This window comes from Oncorhynchus mykiss, chromosome 32 (assembly GCF_013265735.2).
Source record: "Oncorhynchus mykiss isolate Arlee chromosome 32, USDA_OmykA_1.1, whole genome shotgun sequence".
Classification (NCBI taxonomy): domain Eukaryota; kingdom Metazoa; phylum Chordata; class Actinopteri; order Salmoniformes; family Salmonidae; genus Oncorhynchus; species Oncorhynchus mykiss.
Genome location: NC_050572.1, coordinates 33,730,034 through 33,752,952, shown reverse-complemented (window position 1 = coordinate 33,752,952; position 22,919 = coordinate 33,730,034). Strand labels below are relative to the sequence as shown.

The following is a 22,919-nucleotide window of genomic DNA, read 5'->3' as shown; positions in this document are numbered from 1 at the left end:
ATTCAAACCAAATATGCTAATAGGTTGGCGCGTACATTTGTCACATTTTCCACTTTGTGCGTTCATATGTGCTCTCGCTCTGTATATTTTGGTCTTGCATGCCATACCTAATGTATGTTTGGAATGTCCATAGCCTTTCACATTCTGTACAGACGCCCGTTGCATGCTATTGGTTTCAGGGTTTTGTACGTGGCGTGCTGGATCACATCACTGCCCAGTGTGGAGTCTAGCTCTTTTGACATGATTTGAGGCGCTTTGTGTAGAAACCATGTAATTACAGTGTGGCTTTGCCCCTACTGTATAAAGCCAGCTAGGTAATTCTTCTAGTGCATGATTGGGCCCACGCTAGTCGATGCATTATGCGCATTTGGTTGGACTTGCAACACAGCACGTGTTTTGCCTTTGTCAATGTGAGCAAAGAGTACATCAATTCGATCATTTTTTTTTTAGGACTTATATAAGATATTATTGATAAATAAGATATTATTGAATTGTAATGCAACTTGTTCAGTGAATACGTGTGTGACAGACAGGGAAACGTTTATCGAAGAGCACAATGCCGAGCCAAGTCCAATGAAAGAAAAGTCAACAGTACACATGTGAATCACGGCAGAGTCCATTGACACGTACCAAAGCAGTCATGTAGTCTATTAACATGTTCTAGGCTTGACGGGGGGGGGGGGGGGGGGGGGGGGGCAAGCGTGCAGAGTAACGGCCGGGGCCGCGTCATGGGTGTGTGTGTGTCCACGTGTGTGTTTGTACTTACAAAAGCCACGTGTTCGTTGTGTTTACATTCGTAGAAGGGGCACACGGGGCAATATCTCACGCCGATCAATGAACGAGGGAGCCGGGGGGGGGGGGGGGGAAAGAAAATCGGTAAGGAAAGCAGGTTATCTCCTGTCATTAATGGAGGGATTCCCAGGCGAAGGGAGGGGGAGGGAGGGGTGCGGAGGGGAAAGACCTGGATTCATTGAGAAAAAACACAGACTGTTTGGCATCGGGAGAAAGCAGACAATTATCTGTATTGATTAAAGCCAGCCAGCCAGCACAGTGAAGACGGAAAACTATGACTAGATCAATAGAGAGAGGGGGGAGGGAGAGAGGAGAGAGAGAGAGGGGGAGGGAGGGAGGGAGGGAGGGAGGGAGAGAGAGGGGAGGGAGGGAGGGAGAGAGAGGAGAGAGAGACAGGACAGGGGAGTCGGAAACAGGGAAGGTTGAGAGTTTGAGGCGCAACAGTTGCGGCGGCAGAGGGAGAAAAAGTTGAAATGGGAGCAAAAGAGGGCAGGGCACGGGGGAAACAAAGTGTCAGAGTTTGTAAAGCTGATCCAACACGGATAATGTTGTCCTATTTCCACTCCTCGACTCCACCCCTGTTGATGGTAAATATCTCAGACTACAAGACCCATCCCAACACAGCGAATCAGAAAGCAGTGAACTTAACACATTGAGGTCTTTTTTTCGGGTAGTAAGAGAAAAAGAACATGGCAACGGCCCATGGTGAGGGGTCAAGCTGTACCCATTATGGGTACTGTACCCACAGTACCCATAATGCTCTGACAACGTATCCGTTGTTATCGTAGTAAAGTTGAAGCTGGAATGAATGGAGTCCTGTCTGCTAAGAGGTGGGGTGATCTTCCTACCAATATGCAGTGAAATGCCTACTGAGGACCCTGGAAATGAAGTGCAAAACAAACACTATCGTAGTACAATAAATAGGAATAAACACATTGATAATGGAGTACGTGACCAAAATGAATCCTCTTTACACTTAAAAATATTTAGCACTCAGAAAACATTTATTTTGTGCTGAGTTGATGTTCGGGGGTTATGTGGTTATGAGACGGACTGCTGTAAAGCTGGAAAGGAGGCTGAGCACCGAAGCAGAGGGATACAGGTTGGTAGGGATGAAGTGGCAGTAACTACAGGTGTATAGTTATGCATGCCTGAAATCACAAGTCTCCTGCTCTGGCAGTCACTAAGGGAACAGACGGGCCTGAGAGCAAGTTGTAAGAGTGTGTGTGTGTGTGTGTGTGTGTGTGTGGGGGGGGGGGGGGGGGGGTGTTATCGAGGATGAAATTAAAAGACACATAGAAACCTCATGAGTGTGTGGGGTGTGTGATGTGCTTGTGTGTTCCCGTAAACTACAGATTAACACACAGTACGTATATATTATTTTGCATAACGAGACAGTTCTATCCACGCAATTCATGACTTGCATTCACACCCACACCCACACACACACACACACACACACACACACACACACACACACACACACACACACACACACACCCATACACACACCCACACACACACACACACACACACACACACACAGAGCCATCCCCTGCAGTATAGTGTTAAGACAGGCCGTGCTGTACCACCTCCATGGTTCTAATTGGGCGGTGTGTCACAGCGGGTCCAGGGAAGTGCTGTAGGGCCTGAGAGAAATGGACCTTAAATGGCTCTCACTGGCTCTCAAACTTCAGTTGGCTTTACTGATACCTTGGCCCGCTGCCAACCAGACACATTTCCACTTCAAACGGTTCCCCCCCCCATTCACCGACATGCATGCTGCACCTGCGTGGATTGGACTTCTACTTATTGGCTTAGTGCACTCTGCATTCTCAGGGACGTATGTGGACCCTACTCTGTTACACAGAGTGTTAGCCAATGCTATTGACATTATCTAGCTGTGGATACCGTCCTCCCAATGTGGTGAACACACAGCTGCGCACCACATGCACACTTGCAGTCCCACCACATACATACTATATGACATTACACTCGCTCCAACTCCCAAGTGTCCTAGAAATTCATACGTCCAACCTTCACTCAAATATTCCTCTCTTACGATGTTCAAAAAGTGTACGCACAACAACTCTCTCTCTCTAACACACACACACGCACACACACACACACACACACACACACACATGCGCACACACACGCGCACGCACACGCACATGCACACACACACACACACACACACACACACACACACACACACACACACACACACACACGGTCATATTGAGTTAGCTGGCTCATCCATATTCTGACTGAATATCCGGTTCATTTCTTCAGTTGATGTTGGCACCTGAGTGTGAAGAGAGAGGGGGCTATACATGAACCCAACCCAGAACACACCACCACATGGGCAAAAATATCTAAATAACGATCAATTATTGATTCAAAATGTATAAACACTGTTACTGTAAGTTAATCATTAAAGAAAAAAAGAAAGATGTAAAAAATATATATATATTGTATGAAATGTTCCAACGGGTAAATATTTTACATTTTCTAAATATTATGCATATGCCCTTCCAGTTACTAGTCACTTTGATATTGCTTTGGGATCCAATTCATGAGTGACTGGACTTAATAAACCCTTATCTAGTCTAGTTGACTTGTTGATGAAATTTCGAATGCAAACGTATGTAAATGCAAAACACACGTGTGTGTGCAGAGACGATCCTTATGAAAAATACATTTTCAAAAAAGCCAATATTACCCAACATGCCAGAGGTGCACCCGTTGCATTTCAATGTGGATCGGCTCCCTCCATTATTTATGACGGTTTACGCCTCAAAACCACTGGCCCTAGCTCACACCTATCGCCATAGTAACCACCGATCCTCATCCTATATATATACGCAGCGGAGATCTTCCCTCTGGCTCACCACTACCACCACTACAGTACAGCAAGGAATGCATATATACGCTCCTCTGTCAGGGTTGCGGGTTCCAATGGAGGGTGGCTGGATTTTTTTTACAGTGTGTGTGGGTGCTATTTTGGTGTGTGTGTGGGTCCCCTGATGCTTGGACAATAGGGCCCGCTGTGCATCCAACACTGTTGGTCAGACTTAATGAACCCTTGGTCTCCCTCCCCCACCATTGTCCAGCCCTATTTTTACCTTGGCCTGCAGTGGCTGTGTCACTGGTAATATTGACGACCCCACCCTCCCCCCTCCCTCCACCCCTCTCTCCCTCCCTCCCTGGCCCGCAACCACTGTTGTCCACTGTTCACCTCATCCATAGTAGACAGTATTGATTTTCAGCACAGAAAATAAAAAAGGCTATGAATTTTAATGCCTTCTGTCTGTCCCCCCTCATCCGACCCATCCCTCCACCTCTCTCTTCTCTCCCCTCTCTACTTCTCTCTTTCTTTCCTGGGGGAAGGATAAAGGAGAGGAGTGTTGGAGAGGGGGGTGTTTGGGGGGGGGGGGGGTGTTAGGGGTATGAGGTTGGGTCATTTCTCATTTCCTAGCCTGGTCTCCTACCTACACCCCCTGTTAACTACAGTGTGTGCAAGAGAAATGAGAGACAGGGCGTGCCAAATAAGAAAGCTCTCGTTTGATTGAGTTTATTGGATGCTGAACCAAAATTCTATTAAATAAATCTACTTTAAAAAATAATTGGGTTCATTAGTAATGTTTTCTTGCAAGGAGCGAAGTGGTGTATCCAAATATAAACATATCTTACAAAACTTTATGAATGTATTACTCCCTTTGACATTTACTGCCACAATCATTATTTGCCCAATCATTTGTTAACTTACAGTAGAAATCAATTCAAACAAATGTACAATTTGTCTACGGAAAATGTATGATAATAATGATGTACATGCATGTGAAAAACCTCATTCTCCGTAGTCAATAAATATATAGTGATAAGATGGAAGAGTAAAGGCAAACTGCATACTATTAGTCTTAGTGAAAGACTATTCGTCTATTACATTCATTTCAGCACCCTGTCTATCTCATCATTTCAGCACCCTGTCTATCTAGTCATTTCAGCACCCTGTCTATCTAGTCATTTCAGCACCCTGTCTATCTCGTCATTTCAGCACCCTGTCTATCTCGTCATTTCAGCACCCTGTCTATCTAGTCATTTCAGTACCCTGTCTATCTAGTCCTTTCAGAAAAATATCTATCTAGTCATTTCAGCACCCTGTCTCTCTAGTCATTTCAGAAACATGTCTATCTAAACATTTCAGCACCCTGTCTCTCTAGTCATTTCTGCACCCTGTCTATCTAGTCAGTTCAGCACCCTGTCTATCTAGTCATTTTCAGCACCCTGTCTATCTAGTCATTTCAGCACCTTGTCTCTCTAGTCATTTCAGCACCTTGTCTCTCTAGTCATTTCAGCACCCTGTCTATCTAGTCATTTTCAGCACCCTGTCTATCTAGTCATTTCAGCACCTTGTCTCTCTAGTCATTTCAGCACCTTGTCTCTCTAGTCATTTCAGCACCCTGTCTATCTAGTCATTTCAGCACCCTGTCTCTCTAGTCATTTCAGCACCCTGTCTATCTAGTCATTTCAGCACCTTGTCTCTCTAGTCATTTCAGAACCCTGTCTCTCTAGTCATTTCAGAACCCTGTATATCTAGTCATTTCAGAACCCTGTCTCTCTAGTCATTTCAGAACCCTGTCTATCTATTAATTTCAATACCCTGTCTATCTATTAATTTCAATACCCTGTCTATCTAGTCATTTCAGAACCCTGTCCATCTAGTCATTTCAATACCCTGTCTCTCTAGTCATTTCAGAACCCTGTCTATCTAGTTATATCAGCACCATGTCTCTCTAATCATTTCAGTACTGTGGCGAAGATCGTTGTGGGCTATACTCGGCCTTGTCTCAGGATGGTAGGTTGGTGGTTGAAGATATCCCTCAAGTGGTGTGGGGGCTGTGCTTTGGCAAAGTGGGTGGGGTTATATCCTGCCTGTTTGGCCCTGTCTGGGGGTATCATCGGATGGGGCCACAGTGTCTCCTGACCCCTCCTGTCTCAGCCTCCAGTATTTATGCTGCAGTAGTTTATGTGTCCGAGGGCTAGGGTTAGTCTGTTATATCTGAAGTATTTCTCCTGTCTTATCCGGTGTCCTGTGTGAATTTAAGCATGCTCTCTCTAATTCTCTCTTTCTTTCTCTCTCTTGGAGGACCTGAGCCCTAGGACCATGCCTCAGGACTACCTGGCATGATGACTCCTTGTTGCGCCCAGTCCACCTTGCCGTGCTGCTGTTCCAGTTTCAACTGTTCTGCCTGCAGCTATGGAACCCTGACCTGTTCACTGTGATTACTATTATTTGACCATGCTGGTCATTTATGAACATTTGAACATCTTGGCCATGTTCTGTTATAATCTCCACCCGGCACAGCCAGAAGAAGACTGGCCACCCCTCATAGCCTGGTTCCTCTCTAGGTTTCTTCCTAGGTTTTGGCCTTTCTAGGGAGTTTTTCCTAGCCACCATGCTTCTACACCTGCATTGATTGCTGTTTGGGGTTTTAGGCTGGGTTTCTGTACAGCACTTTGATATATCAGCTGAGGTAAGAAGGGCTATATAAGTAAATGTGATTTGATTTGATTTGATTCAGTACCCTGTCACGAGTAATTTCAGCACCCTGTCTCTCTAGTCATTTCAGTACCCTGTCACGAGTAATTTCAGCACCCTGTCTCTCTAGTCATTTCAGTACCCTGTCACGAGTAATTTCAGCACCCTGTCTCTCTAGTCATTTCAGTACCCTGTCACGAGTAATTTCAGCACCCTGTCTCTCTAGTCATTTCAGCACCCTGTCTCTCTAGTCATTTCAGCACCCTGTCTCTCTAGTCATTTCAGCGCCCTGTCTCTCTAGTCATTTCAGCGCCCTGTCTCTCTAGTCATTTCAGCGCCCTGTCTCTCTAGTCATTTCAGCACCCTGTCTCTCTAGTCATTTCAGCGCCCTGTCTCTCTAGTCATTTCAGCGCCCTGTCTATCTAGTCATTTCAGCACCCTGTCTCTCTAGTCATTTCAGCACCCTGTCTCTCTAGTCATTTCAGCGCCCTGTCTATCTAGTCATTTCAGCACCCTGTCTATCTAGTCGTTTCATGCAACCCAGTGGTGGGAGTTTGATCCCCGCTTACACCTTCTCTCTCTACTGTAGTCTATCACCCCCCTTTAGTAATTCACAATAAAGCATCTAAAAGATGTGTAAAAAATTATATATATATATATATATATATAAAATACAGTCGTATTGTCGGCCCGAGACGTTGCGGACACCAGGCTTTGTGGGATTTGCAGGATACGGTGCAACACTTCCACCACGAATGGAAGCTCTTGAACACGGACCGACTGCAGTCATACAGCAGGAGCACAACCTCGAGGTTACCTTAATAATCATTCAATTATGTCGCTTCTAAAAGAAAATGGCGCTCGGCGCTCCATTATGACCAGGAATGCCATGAACACAGTCATTCGCTGACGCTCGGAGGGGCCACAAATTGCTTCCCGCAGTGCATTCAGACGGGCATCCTTGGGAGTTGTGCAGCTGAAATGTCGGCAAAGAATGTGGTTTTACACAATGTGAAGCTTTTAACCAATGGCCATTTCCTTGGACTTATTCTACCTGCGTGGGTATAACGGTGTGGTTCCACAATAGAGGCGTTTCCTCAGATTGGTTTTTTGTTTGGGCCTCACGTTATGTTCAATGACAATGAGAGCTACCTTTCATAGAAGCACTTGCGTTGGCAATGGGGTGTGCGTGATGCGTGTGTGTGCGGGCGTGTGTGCGTTTGTGAACGCATGCCTGTACACGAGTGTGTGTGTGCACAAGCGCTTGTATGAGTTTGTATGAGCTTGTATGAGCTTGTATGAGTTTGTATGAGCTTGTATGAGCTTGTATGAGCTTGTATGAGCTTTTATGAGCTTTTATGAGCTTTTATGAGTTGTATGAGCTTGTATGTAAAACATTTTCAAATCTAATAAAGAAATGACCAAACTAACCATTTGACTGAGAATTGTATCCCAAGACAGACAAAACAGCCTGAGTGTGTATCCAACCGATCTGGATCCTATCTGATCCATCTGTTCAGAAAGCATTTTCAACATCTAGCACATTTTTATTTCATTTTAGGGGAGGCAGGTAGCCTAGAGGTTAAGCCCGTTGGGCCATTAAGTGAAAGGTCGCTGGCTCGAATCCCCGAGGAGACTAGGTGAAACAAATCTGACGATGTGCCCTTGAGCAAGGTACTTAACTCCGAATTGCTCCTGCAAGTCGCTCTGGATACGAGTGTCTACTAAAATGTAAATAACAAAAATGGAATTTCAAGGCCCCCTTACACAAAGATCACAGCTTTTAACCCCACTGTCTAAATATCTTTGTCAGGGTCTTTAATATACAGAGTAACCAGGTAATCCACTTAATGTCATGGCCAGTCTGGCCCAGCTACCCCAGAGCTCCGGGCCTTGAACTTGAGACGTGACACAACAGATAGGCCAGGCCATGGACAGATGAAAGAGAAGAATAGAATGGGGTTGATGGGCCGGCTGCATATGATTTAGCAGAAGGAGGAACAACAGAGGGAGGGCAGTGAGGATGGATAAAGGTCAGGGGTCAACCCCCCCTTGCACACCTCACGGCGAGACAAAGGAGAGCAGAGGCCACGGATTGTGCTCCAAGAGGGGGGCTGGTAAAAGCCCATTTCATCCAAACACATACTCACACCTCAGCTCACATAAATGAGGCACATAACATTTGAGGGTATTGGCATTAATATTTTAGCATAGCTGCATTTAAATGCTGACATTTGTGCATATTCAACATGGTGAAGTGGGTGGGTATTGAAGCATATTTAGGGGACATCTATATGGACACAATTGATTTCTCCATTAAACATTTAGCATGTTTAGCACAATCAAATACGAATTCAGATATATCATGTATATAGACTTATTATATATTGTAGGGAGACATTTTCAAATAGACCCATTTAATCTATCACAGATTCACCCACCTATAAAATGTCAAGTGTGAGTGGTCAATAATTTGATACTCAAATCTAATTCCAGCGGATATGTTGAGAATGCAAAGATCTCTTTAAAATCAAGCCTGACCGCAGTCTTTGGCCTTTACAAGGATGGGTCGTAAAAACCTCGGAGCTACACAACCACACATGGTTCATCACAGATCATTTACTGCCTTAGGGCCAAGCGGCTAAACGTACCTTGCTACAGCTAGCTATCTACACAGAGGCGTAGCGAGGGGGAACGACGGCTGACAAGAAAGCCATGCATGGACTGAAGAAGATAGCACTTCTGGGTAGTAAGTGAACACTGGGCCATCCAACATCAGCCTTAGCTTTTGAGTGCTCGGCTCTGTGTTCTATTCTGTGTGCAACACCTAGACAGACAGACAGACAGACAGACAGACAGACAGACAGACAGACAGACAGACAGACAGACAGACAGACAGACAGACAGACAGACAGACAGACAGACAGACAGACAGACAGATAGACAGATAGATAGACAGATAGCTGGATCGGAGGGAGCTAGGCTTTTAAAAGCCCCCAGAAAAAAAAGGAGAAGGGAGAGCTAGCCTAAATATCAGATTCTCCTTCGGAAATCCCCCTTAGGAATACCGGTATACTAGGACCCATTTTCTATAGAGAATTATGCCACTGAGCGGACTGGATTTACCATATTCATACAGTGGATGAATGGTGGGGGAGGATTCAGCTTCACCTGTCCTACCTCAGCACTATGTGTGCAGGCTTGCACTCCTAAATCCCTGAGGGGTGCCATTAGGGAGAAGGGAGAAGTAGCTCTCTCCCGCTTCTTTATGTAATGCAGGCTCCTCGCCATTCAATACACTCCTCTTAATAAGGGCTAGGTTCAACAAAGGACACAGCCCAAATAGGCAACAACAAAAAAAAGTGTGGAGGGAAAAGGGCCTCTACATATCTCCATGCTAGGGGCCTTCAACACGATGCAGCCTTTAAAACGTGTTGCTGCTGCATTGGTGAGGCACACAGACTCATAATAATGTGTTTGATTGACGCCCCCAGAGAAAGCGACAGAGGACGGTTTGTGTGTGTGTGTGTGTGTGTGTGTGTGTGTGTGTGTGTGTGTGTGTGTGTGTGTGTGTGTGTGTGTGTGTGTGTGTGTGTGTGTGTGTGTGTGTGTGTGTGTGTGTGTGTGTGTGTGTGTGTGTGGATTAGGGCAGGGGAGTGTTGCTGCGAGAGTGAGGCTGGCTAACACATTCACATCCAATACGGAGAGGTTAAAGTGACGGCTTCAATTCTCCCCATAGTGCAAAGAGAGAATGAGATTGAGCTGGTGGGTAGGGGGAGAGGAGGAGGGGGGGGGGGGGGGGGGGTGTACCACAACAGATTAATTTCATTTTAGTACGGAGCACTCCTCTCCTGGAACAAAACGAGAGGATGAAAAAGAACAGAGGGAGACGGTGATAAGGAGGTGAGCATGGGAAATAAAAATATATTCTCCCCCTCTGATAGGCAAATGTTAAAGGGGGGATACCCTTGTAATGTGTGTCTATTGTGAGCACACGCAGTAGGGTTTAAAACTCCTCAGTGGTCCATGGAGATGTGTACTGGTATCTGATTATTCATACACTTGGGTTTGGTGAACCTGTACCATCTGTGTGTCTGTACTCTTGTCTATAGCCTGCAGGCACTTTGGTTCAACCCAATGTTAATAAATCCCTGTGTACGTACATACATACATACTGAATGTGTGAATGCAAATGTTTGAGTGTGTGTAAAGTGCATGTATGTATTTGAGAAGGGGGGGGGGGGTGGGGTTGGATAGGGGGCAGGTGGGGGTTGAAGCGCCCGAGCACTCAGATATATTAAAAGCCGGACCCCGAGCATCCGCTGGCCCCCGAGCCGCTCCATTGTTGTCATGTTACTTCTGTCTGCTGCACGCACACATTTGTGGGTGCATAATATTACATTTTTCACTCAAACCCCTGGCAGTCACCCCTTGCACTCACAATGGCAGGAGGGAGGAAGGAGGGAGGAAGGAAGGAGGGAGGAAGGAGGGAGGAAGGACAGAGTGTCCCTGAGGTATATAAGGGAACCCCCCCCCCCCCCCCCCCCCCCCCACACACACACACACCTCCCATCTCATCCTTTCATTACCATAACTCCCATCCGCTAAATTAAATTGGGGGGGAGGCTAAATCTCCCCCAAAACTGCACTAGCCTACAACCAGTTGAGGGAGAGGGGAGAGGGGGGCAAAATTCAACCGAACAGGACCAAGTTGTATTATTCCCCTTTATTGCTTAAATGTATCAACAGCCACAACATTATGCCTGCCAAGGCACACACACACACACACACACACACACACACACACACACACACACACACACACACACACAAAGGCCACACAAAGGACACGTTTCTGGTGTCTAGTTAATCCAACTACATGGCTTGTTGTTGCCAACACATCTCGATGTGTGTAGGGGAGTGGGATTACATTGCACACACACAAACGCACACACACACACACACACACACACAATGTGCATCGTTCTCTTTCCCTTTAATCTCACCCCGACTAAAGTTACATTCAACAGCAAGGGGCTTTAGCCCGGCGCTACTATCTTACTAAAATAGAAAAAAAGTCACACATTCTTCCTCGTTATGATAAGCCCCCCCGAAATCAAAAGAGCGGGTCCTTTTTTCTCCAGGGCGCTTTTCCCTTCTTTTCCCTCGTTTCATACTAGGCCTCATTGAGAAGCACACAAAAGAGGGGATGGGATAACAGCCTGGCGTGTGTCACAAAAGGCCAAAGCGCCGCCGCTCCTTTCCTCCCCTTGCTCCCTGTGTTATGTTGCTGTACAGTGTGAAATCGAATTATTCTGCTTAATTAAGAGGTGGCTAACCTTGACCCCGGATCAGCAGCTAATCAGCAGAGAAGCCTGCAGGCTTTCCACCACTGGCGTAGCAGGCGGGGCTAGCTCGCTAGGCTATTCATCTCCGTGTGCTATTGCAGGGCCAAGGTAAGGTAATGTATTGTGGGAGGAAGTGGGGAATGTAGTAGGAGCTGTATGTATAGACATTGCTTGCTCCCCCTTACGACGTGCCTGCTTGTACGCTATTTGTTTGTTCATTTGAGAAAAGGGGCCCGTGGCTAAGTGCATTCGATTAGGGGTTGAGAATGAGTTCCATTCCAGGGGTGTGCAGACACTGCCCATTGAGCACTGAGAGGTTTGTGCATTGGAAAAGGAGGCCCTGCTGTGCTTGGAGTCATCATTTGGGTGATGTGCGATGGACACTGGCACATGCACACTCACACACTCACAAAGATTCCACACACACTCTCGCGCGCAAAGATGTACAAAGACACACGCACAGACACATACAGAAACACACAAAGATGTACAAGGGCATGCATACACACACACCAATACACACACTCACTCAGGCCAGTCAAATATAGCATTGAGTCCTGAATACGGCCAATTTGGCTCCTAATGGTCTTTGTGACCATCAAGGCTCCGAAGGTAAGCTGAGTGGAGGACAGAGAGAGAGAAGAGAGAAAGTGTTTACCTGTATAACTATATGTGTCTAATGGCCTATGGATGTCTCCATGGTAACATGGGCAGTAGGTGGCGAGCTAGGGAGCAGGCGGGCGGTGAGGCCGAGCCGAAATCTGCCCTCCATATTTAGTTCTATCGAGAGGACCATTTATCGTTCTCATCGCTACAGCTCGGCTACATCAGTGGTCTGCAATGAGTTCATTATCGGCGGACCAAAAAAAGAAGCGGCTGTGTTTAAGTGTCCAAGAGAGAAGGGAGCGAGAGAGGCAGAGAGAGGCAGAGAGAGGCAGATAGAGGCAGATAGAGGCAGAGAGAGGCAGACAGAGGCAGATAGAGGCAGATAGAGGCAGACAGAGGCAGAGAGAGGCAGACAGAGGCAGAGAGAGGCAGATAGAGGCAGATAGAGGCAGAGAGAGGCAGATAGAGGCAGAGAGAGGCAGATAGAGGCAGATAGAGGCAGAGAGAGGCAGAGAGAGGCAGATAGAGGCAGAGAGAGGCAGAGAGAGGCAGACAGAGGCAGAGAGAGGCAGAGAGAGGCAGATAGAGGCAGAGAGAGGCAGAGAGAGGCAGATAGAGGCAGAGAGAGGCAGACAGAGGCAGAGAGAGGCAGAGAGAGGCAGATAGAGGCAGAGACAGGCAGAGAGAGGCAGAGAGAGGTAGATAGAGGCAGAGAGAGGCAGAGAGAGGCAGAGAGAGGCAGAGAGAGGCAGAGAGAGTGGGTCGGTGTTAGGGGCAGGGATGGGAGAGGTGGCTTAATGCAATAAAGCATGTTGTATTGACACCTCTGTTGTGTCTATTGATTCCTCATTATGTCCCTAACAAACCTTGGTGGACATATTGTCATTCGCAATCATGTTAGCACTGGGACTCGCTAACGCTCCCCCTTAAATCCGATCTATACACACACTCACACACACATTCCCTCACAAACACACGCTACGTACATACTGCACACACATACACACACACTAGACACACAGGCGGAGAGTATTCAATGAAACCTGATCAATATCAGAGCGAGGTTGAAACCACTCTGACAGTATGTACCTGTGAATTCATACTGGTTCAGATTAGATACATACACAGATCTATAATTGACCTCAATGTGCAATTATCGAGTATACAACCTGTCCGCCCTCTCTCGCAGACCTGAGCTGTCACACACACACACACACACACACACACACACACACACACACACACATAAATGCTAGCCAATCAATCCAGGCCTCCAAGCCTTCACCCATCTACCCCCACCTTACTCCCCTCGCGAAGCCCAGGTACACAGCCTCATTCTGGGCAGAGAGAGGTGAGGAGTTGGGGTGTGGGCTGGAGGCAGTTATCAAGCAGCATGGAGGCAACAGTGTGTGGTGGTGGAGTGGTTAGGGAGCTGGACCAGAAAACTGCCTGTTAGATGCTGCAATTGAACCGTTGAGCTAACGTGGAATAGACGTTGAAATGATGTCAGTGCCCAGTGGTTAGTCCATAGATTTTTGTCTAGTATGTCATTGTTGAGCACTTTATCAGAGTTATCTTACCATGCTGTAACGAAAGTAAATACCAACCTTTGGTTGTGTTAAAATACAATGATGAATCTGAATCTGGTGAATTAAAAACTCTTACGTTTTGCCTGGATAGTCAAAACATACAGTATACTTGGTAGCATGACCGCAAGTACCAACACAGCTACAAACATTCACAGTCCCTCACCAGACAGAGCGCCGACTCACTCTGAATTTGATAGCTTTTTATGTGCAAAAAAGAACTCTGGAGATTTTAAAGCCAAATAAAACATATATTTTTGAAATGATTTGTTCTGGCTGCGACCAATGTCAAAGCCTACGGCGCTAACGGGGTAATGGCAGGTCCCAATACACTCAAGTACCTGAAAAAGGAAACGTTTTGCAGACTTATTCCTGACGAAACCATCCATTTCAACGGGACTTCAGTAACATACCTTTCCCTCACCTTTCTATGGAGGTAACAACATACGTTATTACTATTAATATGGTATTACTTGCTTCTACTATTAACACTGCAGATATACCTCTAATTCTATGCTTCACCTTCTTTCTCAACTTGGAAACGGAACCCTGAAACCATTTCCAAATGCATCTCAAACCATGTCTGAACCCTTGAGCCAATCCCATTTAGCCTAATGCCGTGTTTGCTGACTGGCCATGCACATCCAGACAGAAAAATCCAAGATCATTTTACAAACCGCCATCAAAATGGTGGCCGGAAAAACCCCTTCATGGGGTTAGTGGGTTTGCCACAACACCATGGTCAACCTAACACATAAGCTCTTAGCTTAGATCCACTTGGTAGCCCAATAGCCCATCTTTGCTAACGTATGCTGTTTGTACTCTCTCTCTCTCTCTCTCTCTCTCTCTCTCTCTCTCTCTCTCTCTCTCCCTCCTTCTCTCGTTCTTTCCCTCCTTAACACCCCCACTTTAGCCTCTATCTCTCTCTCCCTCTAAGCATGCTGGGATTGAACCCCCAGCAGCCCCCTCTCTCTCTCTGTCCATCATCTGGACCTTAGATCAGAAGGGGAAGTGTGGGTAACAGACTTAGCTAAACAGGCTTATGGGCCAGACCAAAACACCAGGAAAATCCAATTGAAAACCCACCCGGGCCCAAAGGGAACACAAGAAAGACAGACAGAATGAGAGAGAGAGAGGGAGAGAGAGAGAGAGAGAGAGAGAGAGAGAGAGAGAGAGAGAGAGAGAGAGCGAGAGAGAGAGAGAGAGAGAGAGAGAGAGAGATACTTCTATGTTAGATGCTCTTTATTGGCTGACCGACCATCTGTGTCTTTATGTTGTTACCCAATTCCTCAAGGGACATGGAGGAATGAAAGTAGAGAGAAGAAAAAAAGGGGGTACATTCACTTTTCTACCATTGATGTTTCATACCAGTATTGACTTATACCCTTCTATTCAAGCCTGCATATGGGAGTATGTTCACTTTATAGGCTACTCACTCACACCTCTATACTGGCATAAGCTAGTAGGTGTGTTACCCTGGGATATAGGTGTGTTACCCAGGGATGTAGGTGGGTCAACCTTGAACATTAGGGGTAAATGGGTGGGTAAACCTATATGCAAATAAATTGTTATCTAGCATTATAAGTGGATAACCCCTTTTCACAAAATAAAAAGGTGTAAACTGAGTTTACTTTAGTTAACCCTCAACTACATCACGAATGTTATACTTTGTTTATCCCATTTTAAACATTTTACAAAATGTGTTCATTATTATTCACTCGTAACCTATACTTTACCTTCATTTCATTCAGTGACCTACCTATAACGGTTGTCCCCTCTTCCCACCCCTCTCTGTCACAACAAAAGCAATGGGCATACGTGCCCTGTCAAGACGTCCTCCTGCATGGCTACCACAACCAGCGCTCATTAAAAATTTCAACCGTTCTTCTCCTGGTGACATGTAGTTAAGTAGATAGCCTGCATTATCATCACAGGCCTGGAGAGGAGCATATATTCGGCCCCATCTGTCATTTGAATTTTCCACTTGGATGGAGACAGGGACAGCATCATCTTCCCGCCCCCTTCCCTCTCTCCTCGTTGTTAGATAAAACCACCTCCACCAAAAAGTGACAAAGATCGTAAAAGACAAGATAGTTCATATACTCCACAGGTTGTTGCAACACTACAGTCTCCAATCATTTCTCATTTAATTAATTGATAATTACCTAACCTGACTAGGCCTATCAACTTTACGCATCAACACTTTGACTGAGAATATGACAATTAAAGTAGAATGGCCAGTAATTCGTTCAATCTTTTCCACTCCCCACTCCCAGCCTTGTCGCAAGGTTTCTCACTCTCTATCCCTCTTTTTTTCCGCGGCCCCGGGATCGATCTCCGCTGGGTCGATAAATTACCATGAATATTCCCTTAACCGTCCATGAGACGAAAGCGGGAGAGACGGGTGCATAGACAGAGGCAGACGGAGCGGAGAAGACAGATGGGGATGGAAGTGAGGAGAGAAAACGGTCTGGGAACAGCATGGGATACAGCACATAGGCAAATGTTTAAAGGATGTAAATAATGAACCACATTTTCTTGACAACATTTTGGGGATAAGATGTTTTTTTTACACTTTGGATTTTTATACAAATATTCTAATGTCTTTTGGGGGAAAATTCGACTCGGAGAGAAATGTAACCTGTGTCTATAAACAATTCAAGCTAAATGTTCTCATCCTTTTTGAGGAATCAAGAGGTGGTCTAACGACTTGCCAGTGCAGTGGACAGGTATTAGCTGACTGACTAAGTTTTTTTCATGTATGTGAAATGTAGAGGAACATGGCCAATGAAACAGCTATGGCGGGATAAGTAAAGGTCTTACCGGAGCTGGAGCGTAGAGCCAGCGGGGACTTGAGACGCCAGGCGCTGAAGTCGGAAGCAGTTCTCTGAAAGACGAACGGCACCGGCAAGGGAACAAACATGATCCGCTGTCGTTCTTGGTTTTTATTTGCAGTTTTCTTCGAATTGCGCTTGTCTTCTCTTCTTTGTTGCCTTTCTTCGTATGCTTTCCAGGTAGACGTTTCAAAATATGTTTGGTAGTACGAATATTTGGTTGAGTTTGTGTCTAGCCTATGCTACGTTCACATTTTTGGTTTTGTGCCTCTATCTATGTCATATCGATGTGGATATATGGTCCCTTAGTTGTTCAGTGAACGGTGCTCACTTGAGACTAACACACAGACGGATAGTCGGGATACGGGATACACAACGCCAGCTATGTAAAATAGGCTTATGTTGATATGAGTCATTAACAGAATTAATAGACATTGAGTAACTCTCTAACGCTGGTATTCTCTTATTGTTAAAAGTTAGGCCTGTATGTGGCTACAAAATAGCCTAGATACGAACTGTATGGAATATTATTTTTTATATATTCTTGAAGGTATTCCCATATGTTTTGCTTATCACGACAGGTGTGCGACTCTTCCCGTCACAGTGGCTTCTTTTACCTCGATCGGTTTTGCTTTGGTTTACACTTGTAAATACATATCTCTCCAGTTTTACTTCGATGAAAAACTATTATTTCTCGCTGTCCGTTGTAGCAGGTGTATGGTCGGATCAGAAAAGGTTAGCAGCGGCTGGTGTTATGTTGTTATTTTTGGTTCTCTATATTTGGTTATAAGCAGAAATGGCTATGGTCAGCTCACGAATACATGCACACAAGAAGCATTATGATAAAATATACAATTCAATTATTTGAAACATTTAAATAATCAAATAATAAGTAAGGCTACACAGGGACGCCTCTGGTTTTCGCTCCTCCCCCTCTCTGTCACAGGCCGGTAATTAAAACGCAATTAATCGATAAACAAAAGATAAATAAATAAACCAGCTTTTTTTTTTTACTAAATGAAAGCTAAACGATAAACATAAACACGGTACCCGTTATGCGGTATCTTTTCTTTGGCTCTGTCCCGCCATCCGTCTGTGTGTCTGTCTCTATGTTCCCGTTATTTGGGAAGCCCAGTTCGTTCGGTCCGACTCCCTCCAGTCTGAAAGCGCTCTGACAACGCTGCTCGCAACATTGAGGCGAGAGAGCACCCGCCGTATAGCCTACAGTCCCCCACCCCCTTTCTCCCCCTCTTTCTTTTCCTCCCCCCGCTTCCTTCCACCCCTGCTCTCTCCCTTTTCTTACTAATCCCATATAAAATGACCTATACTCTGCATTGATCTCTTGATTAAACTTAATTCACAATGATGCCAATAGTCGTGGTGGTCTCCTAATCGATTGGTTTACACAATAGACACGTATTCAGTGTTGGTGTTTGGTGTATTTTTGTGCAGGTGATTTTTCGCATCGCTCCCTCTACATGTATGTACCTTGGCTAAATCTATGCATTGCAAGGTCATAGGCAGCATTGCCAGCGTAGTAATACAGTAGTCTTATGGTATGAGTAATTGGGATAGTTATATAGAAACTAAATTGGTGTATTGGGGGCATTTGGACATCATTGTGTTGTGTGCGTAAAAAGCCCTTAACTGCAGGTGTTTTGGTCCGTTTGTGAGCTTCTACAGCTGTAGCCTAGCATGTGCACATCTTAGGATAGTCATCCATTCCTACACCTACACCCACGCCCCCTCCCATCCCTCCGCCGATACATTTTGTGCTGTCAGTTATAAAGCCACAATCTGTGCCGCGCACTTACACTCAAGATTATTGCCGACATAGATTTTTTAAATAGAAAAATCTATACGCTAAACATCGCAGTCAATATGGGAAAATCGAAAGCGCTGAGCCTGATCTCTCTCTCTATACCTTTGCCTCTCACTGCTTCTGTGGTGTTGTTAATGAGTTATCGATAAATTATGGGCCTGTCATAAAAAGCCAGAGGCATTGACAATGCCAATAACCAAACTGGAGGGTGAAAAAAGTCATAAAATAAATATCACCTCAGTTGTGGATAAAACATCATTAATATTGTTCAACATATCGGTTACCAAGTCTATTCTAACAATGGAGACTGGAATCTGTTCTGGACGTGCTTTTGATTTCAGCTTCGCATAGACACCACAATGGTGCGGTGAGGTTTATTGTCCCCGGTCTCTCCCTCTCCCCCGCTTACGCCCCTCTCCATTTGACAGATGACATCCGCATGTCCAACGAACGAGAGAGAGGGACAGAAAAAAAGAGAAGCGACTAGTTGTCCTTCAGGAACCCCCCTCGCAGGAGAGGGCACGCGCTGAGACCCCCCCCCCCCCCCCCCCCCCCCCCCCCCCCCCCAAACTCCTTCCAGACAAAAGCAATTATTTATTGTAGAATATAGTGTGTTTTGCGCGACTGAGGAAGGAAGGTGTGTGGATTAGAAGGAGAGGAGAGGAAGATAGTGGTAGACCCATCATCACAGGCTTCCTTTCATTTTATAAACATTTTATAACTAGCATGTGGTTTGCCACCATGTTGATCTCCTGACCATGATCACACATGAGCACACAATGAAAAAATGGGCAAACATAGGCTACACAAACAGTACCCGCATGCAATTACGCACTCACGCACAGGAGTACACACACTCACACAATGAGCAAGGCAAACAAACATTGGCGCACATAATAGAGAACATCCCACACACACAGGCCTGAACAGACTGGTCTCATAGACTACACTTAACATAGTAAACATAAATCCGAGACACTCAAATTAAGCGTTGTGAACAGAGTGCCCCATGGTGGCTGGTGAGGCTATGGTATGGGCAGGCATAAGCTACGGACAACGAACACTATTGTATTCTACCGATGGCAATTTGAATGCACAGAGATACAGTGACGAGATCCTGAGGCCCATTGTCGTGCCATTAGTCCGCCTCCATCACCTCGTGTTTCAGCATGATAATGCACTGCACCATGTGGCAAGGATCTGTACACAATTCCTGGAAGCTGAAAATGGCCCAGTTCTTCCATGGCCTGCATACTCACCTGACATGTCACCCGTTGTGCATGTTTGGGATGCTCTGGATCGACGTGTACGACAGCGTGTTCCAGTTCCCGCAAATATCCAGCAACTTTGCACAGCCATTGAAGAGGAGTGGGACAACATGCCACAGGCCACAATCACCAGCCTGATCAACTCTATGCAAAGGAGATGTGTTGCACAGCATGAGGCAAATGGTGGTCACACCAGATACTGACTGGTTTTCTGATCCACACCCCTACCTTTTAAAAAAAAGTATCTGTGACCAACAGATGCATATCTGTATTCCCAGTCATGTGAAATCCATAGATCAGGGCATAATTAATTCATTTCAATTGACAGATTTTCTTATATGAACTGTAACTCAGTAAAATCATGTAAATTGTTGCATGTTGCGTTTATATTTTTGTTCAGTGTAGTATGATATGTTATGTTTGGTATGGTTATATAAGATGGAAGGTTACTTTAGACAAAATCAAAAGTAATTTGTAACATATAATATGATGGGTTAATACTTACGAAACATATCATATCACACTAAATGAAGTGCCTCAGATGTACTTACAGAATAATCCGATATGCTCTGAGACCACGTTGGCCTGAAAGTGGTTCCATTGAATTCCGGTAATACTGGCATACGTGCATATCACGTCAACAGAGTCAAACATCATCGGAACAAAAGTAGGTTGAACCAATGACGGGCAGACATACACAGGCTACTGTAGTGTAGGGGACTATATTGCCTGCCTTCAGCCTTCAGCGCTTCTTTCACACAATCCCAGAGCTGGCTAGCTGGCGCACGTTCACTAACGCTGGTTGCTGCACGGCTTGCAGGGAAACCGGCTGCTTTTGCGGTGGATCGTTTTCACATCACTAAAGAAAGAGCTTGGTAAACACAGACATTCCATGTTATTGTAAAAATTTATTGTAAGGTGAACACCTAGGCATGTGTAGCCCATCATCATCATTTGACTCTTCTTCTCCATAATGTATTTCTTTCAAATCAAATCAAGATGACAGTATGACACTGAATCCCAATATGCAATGATAAGTATCATTATTGAACTTATAATAAACTATTGTTTATCCTAAAAATCCTGGTCTTTTTGCAGCAAATTGATATACATTTTGCATTTGTATAGCTTTGTTAGTCTTGTGAGAATGTAATGATAATGTGTGTGTGTGTGTGTGTGTGTGTGTGTGTGTGTGTGTGCGTGTGTGCGTGTGTGTGTGTGTGTGCGTGCGAGCGAGCGAGATAAAGTTCATTGTTAAATGGCAATGTCATGTTGACAAACGAGTTGGTTGAATTAAATTCTCTCTCGTCAATAACAAGGCGCCCCCAATCAATACCAGCTTACAATTATATCACCACCTCATTCGCCGCTCTAACAAGCCCCTAATACAGAGAAACAGAGCTCCACTGTCCCTGACACACACACACACACACACACACACACACACTTTCTATTTAATACAATTCAATTATCACTCTCTCGCTCTTGTAATTTCCTTATTATGTGTCCTTTTGATATTTGATCTACCATGATCTCTCTCTCTCTCTCTCTCTCTCTCTCTCTCTCTCTCTCTCTCTCTCTCTCTCTCTCTCTCTCTCTCTCTCTCTCTCTCTCTCTCTCTCTCTCTCTCTCTCTCTCTCTCTCTCTCTCTCTCTCTCTCTCTCTCTCTCTCTCTCTCTCTCTCTCTCTCTCTGTCTCTCTCTCTCTCTCTCTCTCTCTCTCTCTCTCTCTCTCTCTCTCTCTCTCTCCTTGCAGCTTGACTAAATGATCAATGCTGACACATTGTCAATAGCCCATCCAGCCCCTGCCAATAGTCACCCGACATGTCCATTATTATACTTACACCGGCGGGACGCAGATAAAGATGGCCGTAAAACGTTAGCAGTCCATACGGCACAAATAAGATGATCATTGCCGCAGCAATGCCATGAGCACATCAGCATCAATACTTACAGTTTACAAGCTCAGCTGATCCCATGGAATACGTGGCAAAGTAAGAACATGTACCAAATGTGGGCTTTGACTCGGGAATTCATTTCACACATAGCCTCCGACTCTTCTTATCCTCCAAGTGCTGTACATTTCAAACATTATCTGAACACATCCGTATTTCACAGTCACACACACGCATTCTTATTCCTATTGAGCCTGTTTTCTTTCCACTGTCTACATTTCACACATATTCTGCATCCTATTTCATCCTTGTACTGGGGTGTAATGGATTGATGACATGTAAAGGGACTTTCCATTGCCACATCGGGTGGAGTCTTTATGCTGCCGGAGCCTATGTCTAGCCCTGTGAGCTGGGTTTCCAAATAGCTTAGCTTAGTGCTAACGCAGCATCAAGGCTCCATTTAATGCAATGACATGGAGGAGGCTATCCGGCTATCCGACCCGTTCAGACTGGCCTGCACAGGGAGTAGATCCCCCTCCCTCCATCACAGCCATGGTGGGTGGGGGTATGTGAGCCTTAGCTACGCTCAGGGGATAAGAGCCACTACTGCCCAATATGGTGGGAGACCGTAGCTATGGGTGTGTGTGTGTGTGTGTGTGTTTGCGCACTAGTTCACCAGCAGTACAGTGGCTCTCTATTACACACATTCTCGATACCATTGACCATACCATAACAAAGAAGACATCCAACTTAACATGACCAGAAACCCCCATAGCATGACGGACTAAAACCAAGCCGTGTCAAGTTATTTTCCCCTGAAATCGTTCTCTCGTATCCACTCTTGCCTCGTTCAAGATTCTCGAATTTGGTAACATTCATTTACTTTAAACACGGACACGTTATTTTTTATTCCACTGTACTAATAGGATCAACTACTCTCTAACCTTTCTCCTCTGTCTCTTGTACTCCCTCTGTTTTGTCCTCTTTCCCCCTCTCGCTCTCGCTCCCCCTCCATCTCTCATTCACTCTGTGCTGTGGCCACGTGCACTGAGACTGTGTGTGTGTGGGTAGATTTAGAACCGGGATCAATAACAAATGTAGAAATCAATGCACTTAGCACGGGGAAATCAATGCACCCTAATCAGGATGCCAATGGCAGAAGTCAAAACAATTAAGAGAGAAGAAAAATGTTTAACAACCTCTCTTGCTTACACGACGGCGGGA

General features: G+C 45.4%; 1 protein-coding gene across 3 annotated transcripts in view; it reads right to left on the bottom strand.

Annotated features, from left to right (window-relative positions):
* Positions 1–17,890, bottom strand: part of LOC110488367 (POU domain, class 2, transcription factor 2-like) — a 52,309-nt gene extending 34,419 nt beyond the window's left edge. For all 3 annotated transcript variants that reach the window (XM_036971337.1, XM_036971338.1, XM_036971339.1), the window contains exon 1: positions 16,701–17,890. In XM_036971337.1, coding sequence (XP_036827232.1) covers positions 16,701–16,800 — 100 coding nt within the window. In that variant the 5' untranslated portion in view covers positions 16,801–17,890. The remainder of the gene's footprint in view (positions 1–16,700) is intronic.
* Positions 17,891–22,919: the final 5,029 nt, after the last annotated feature.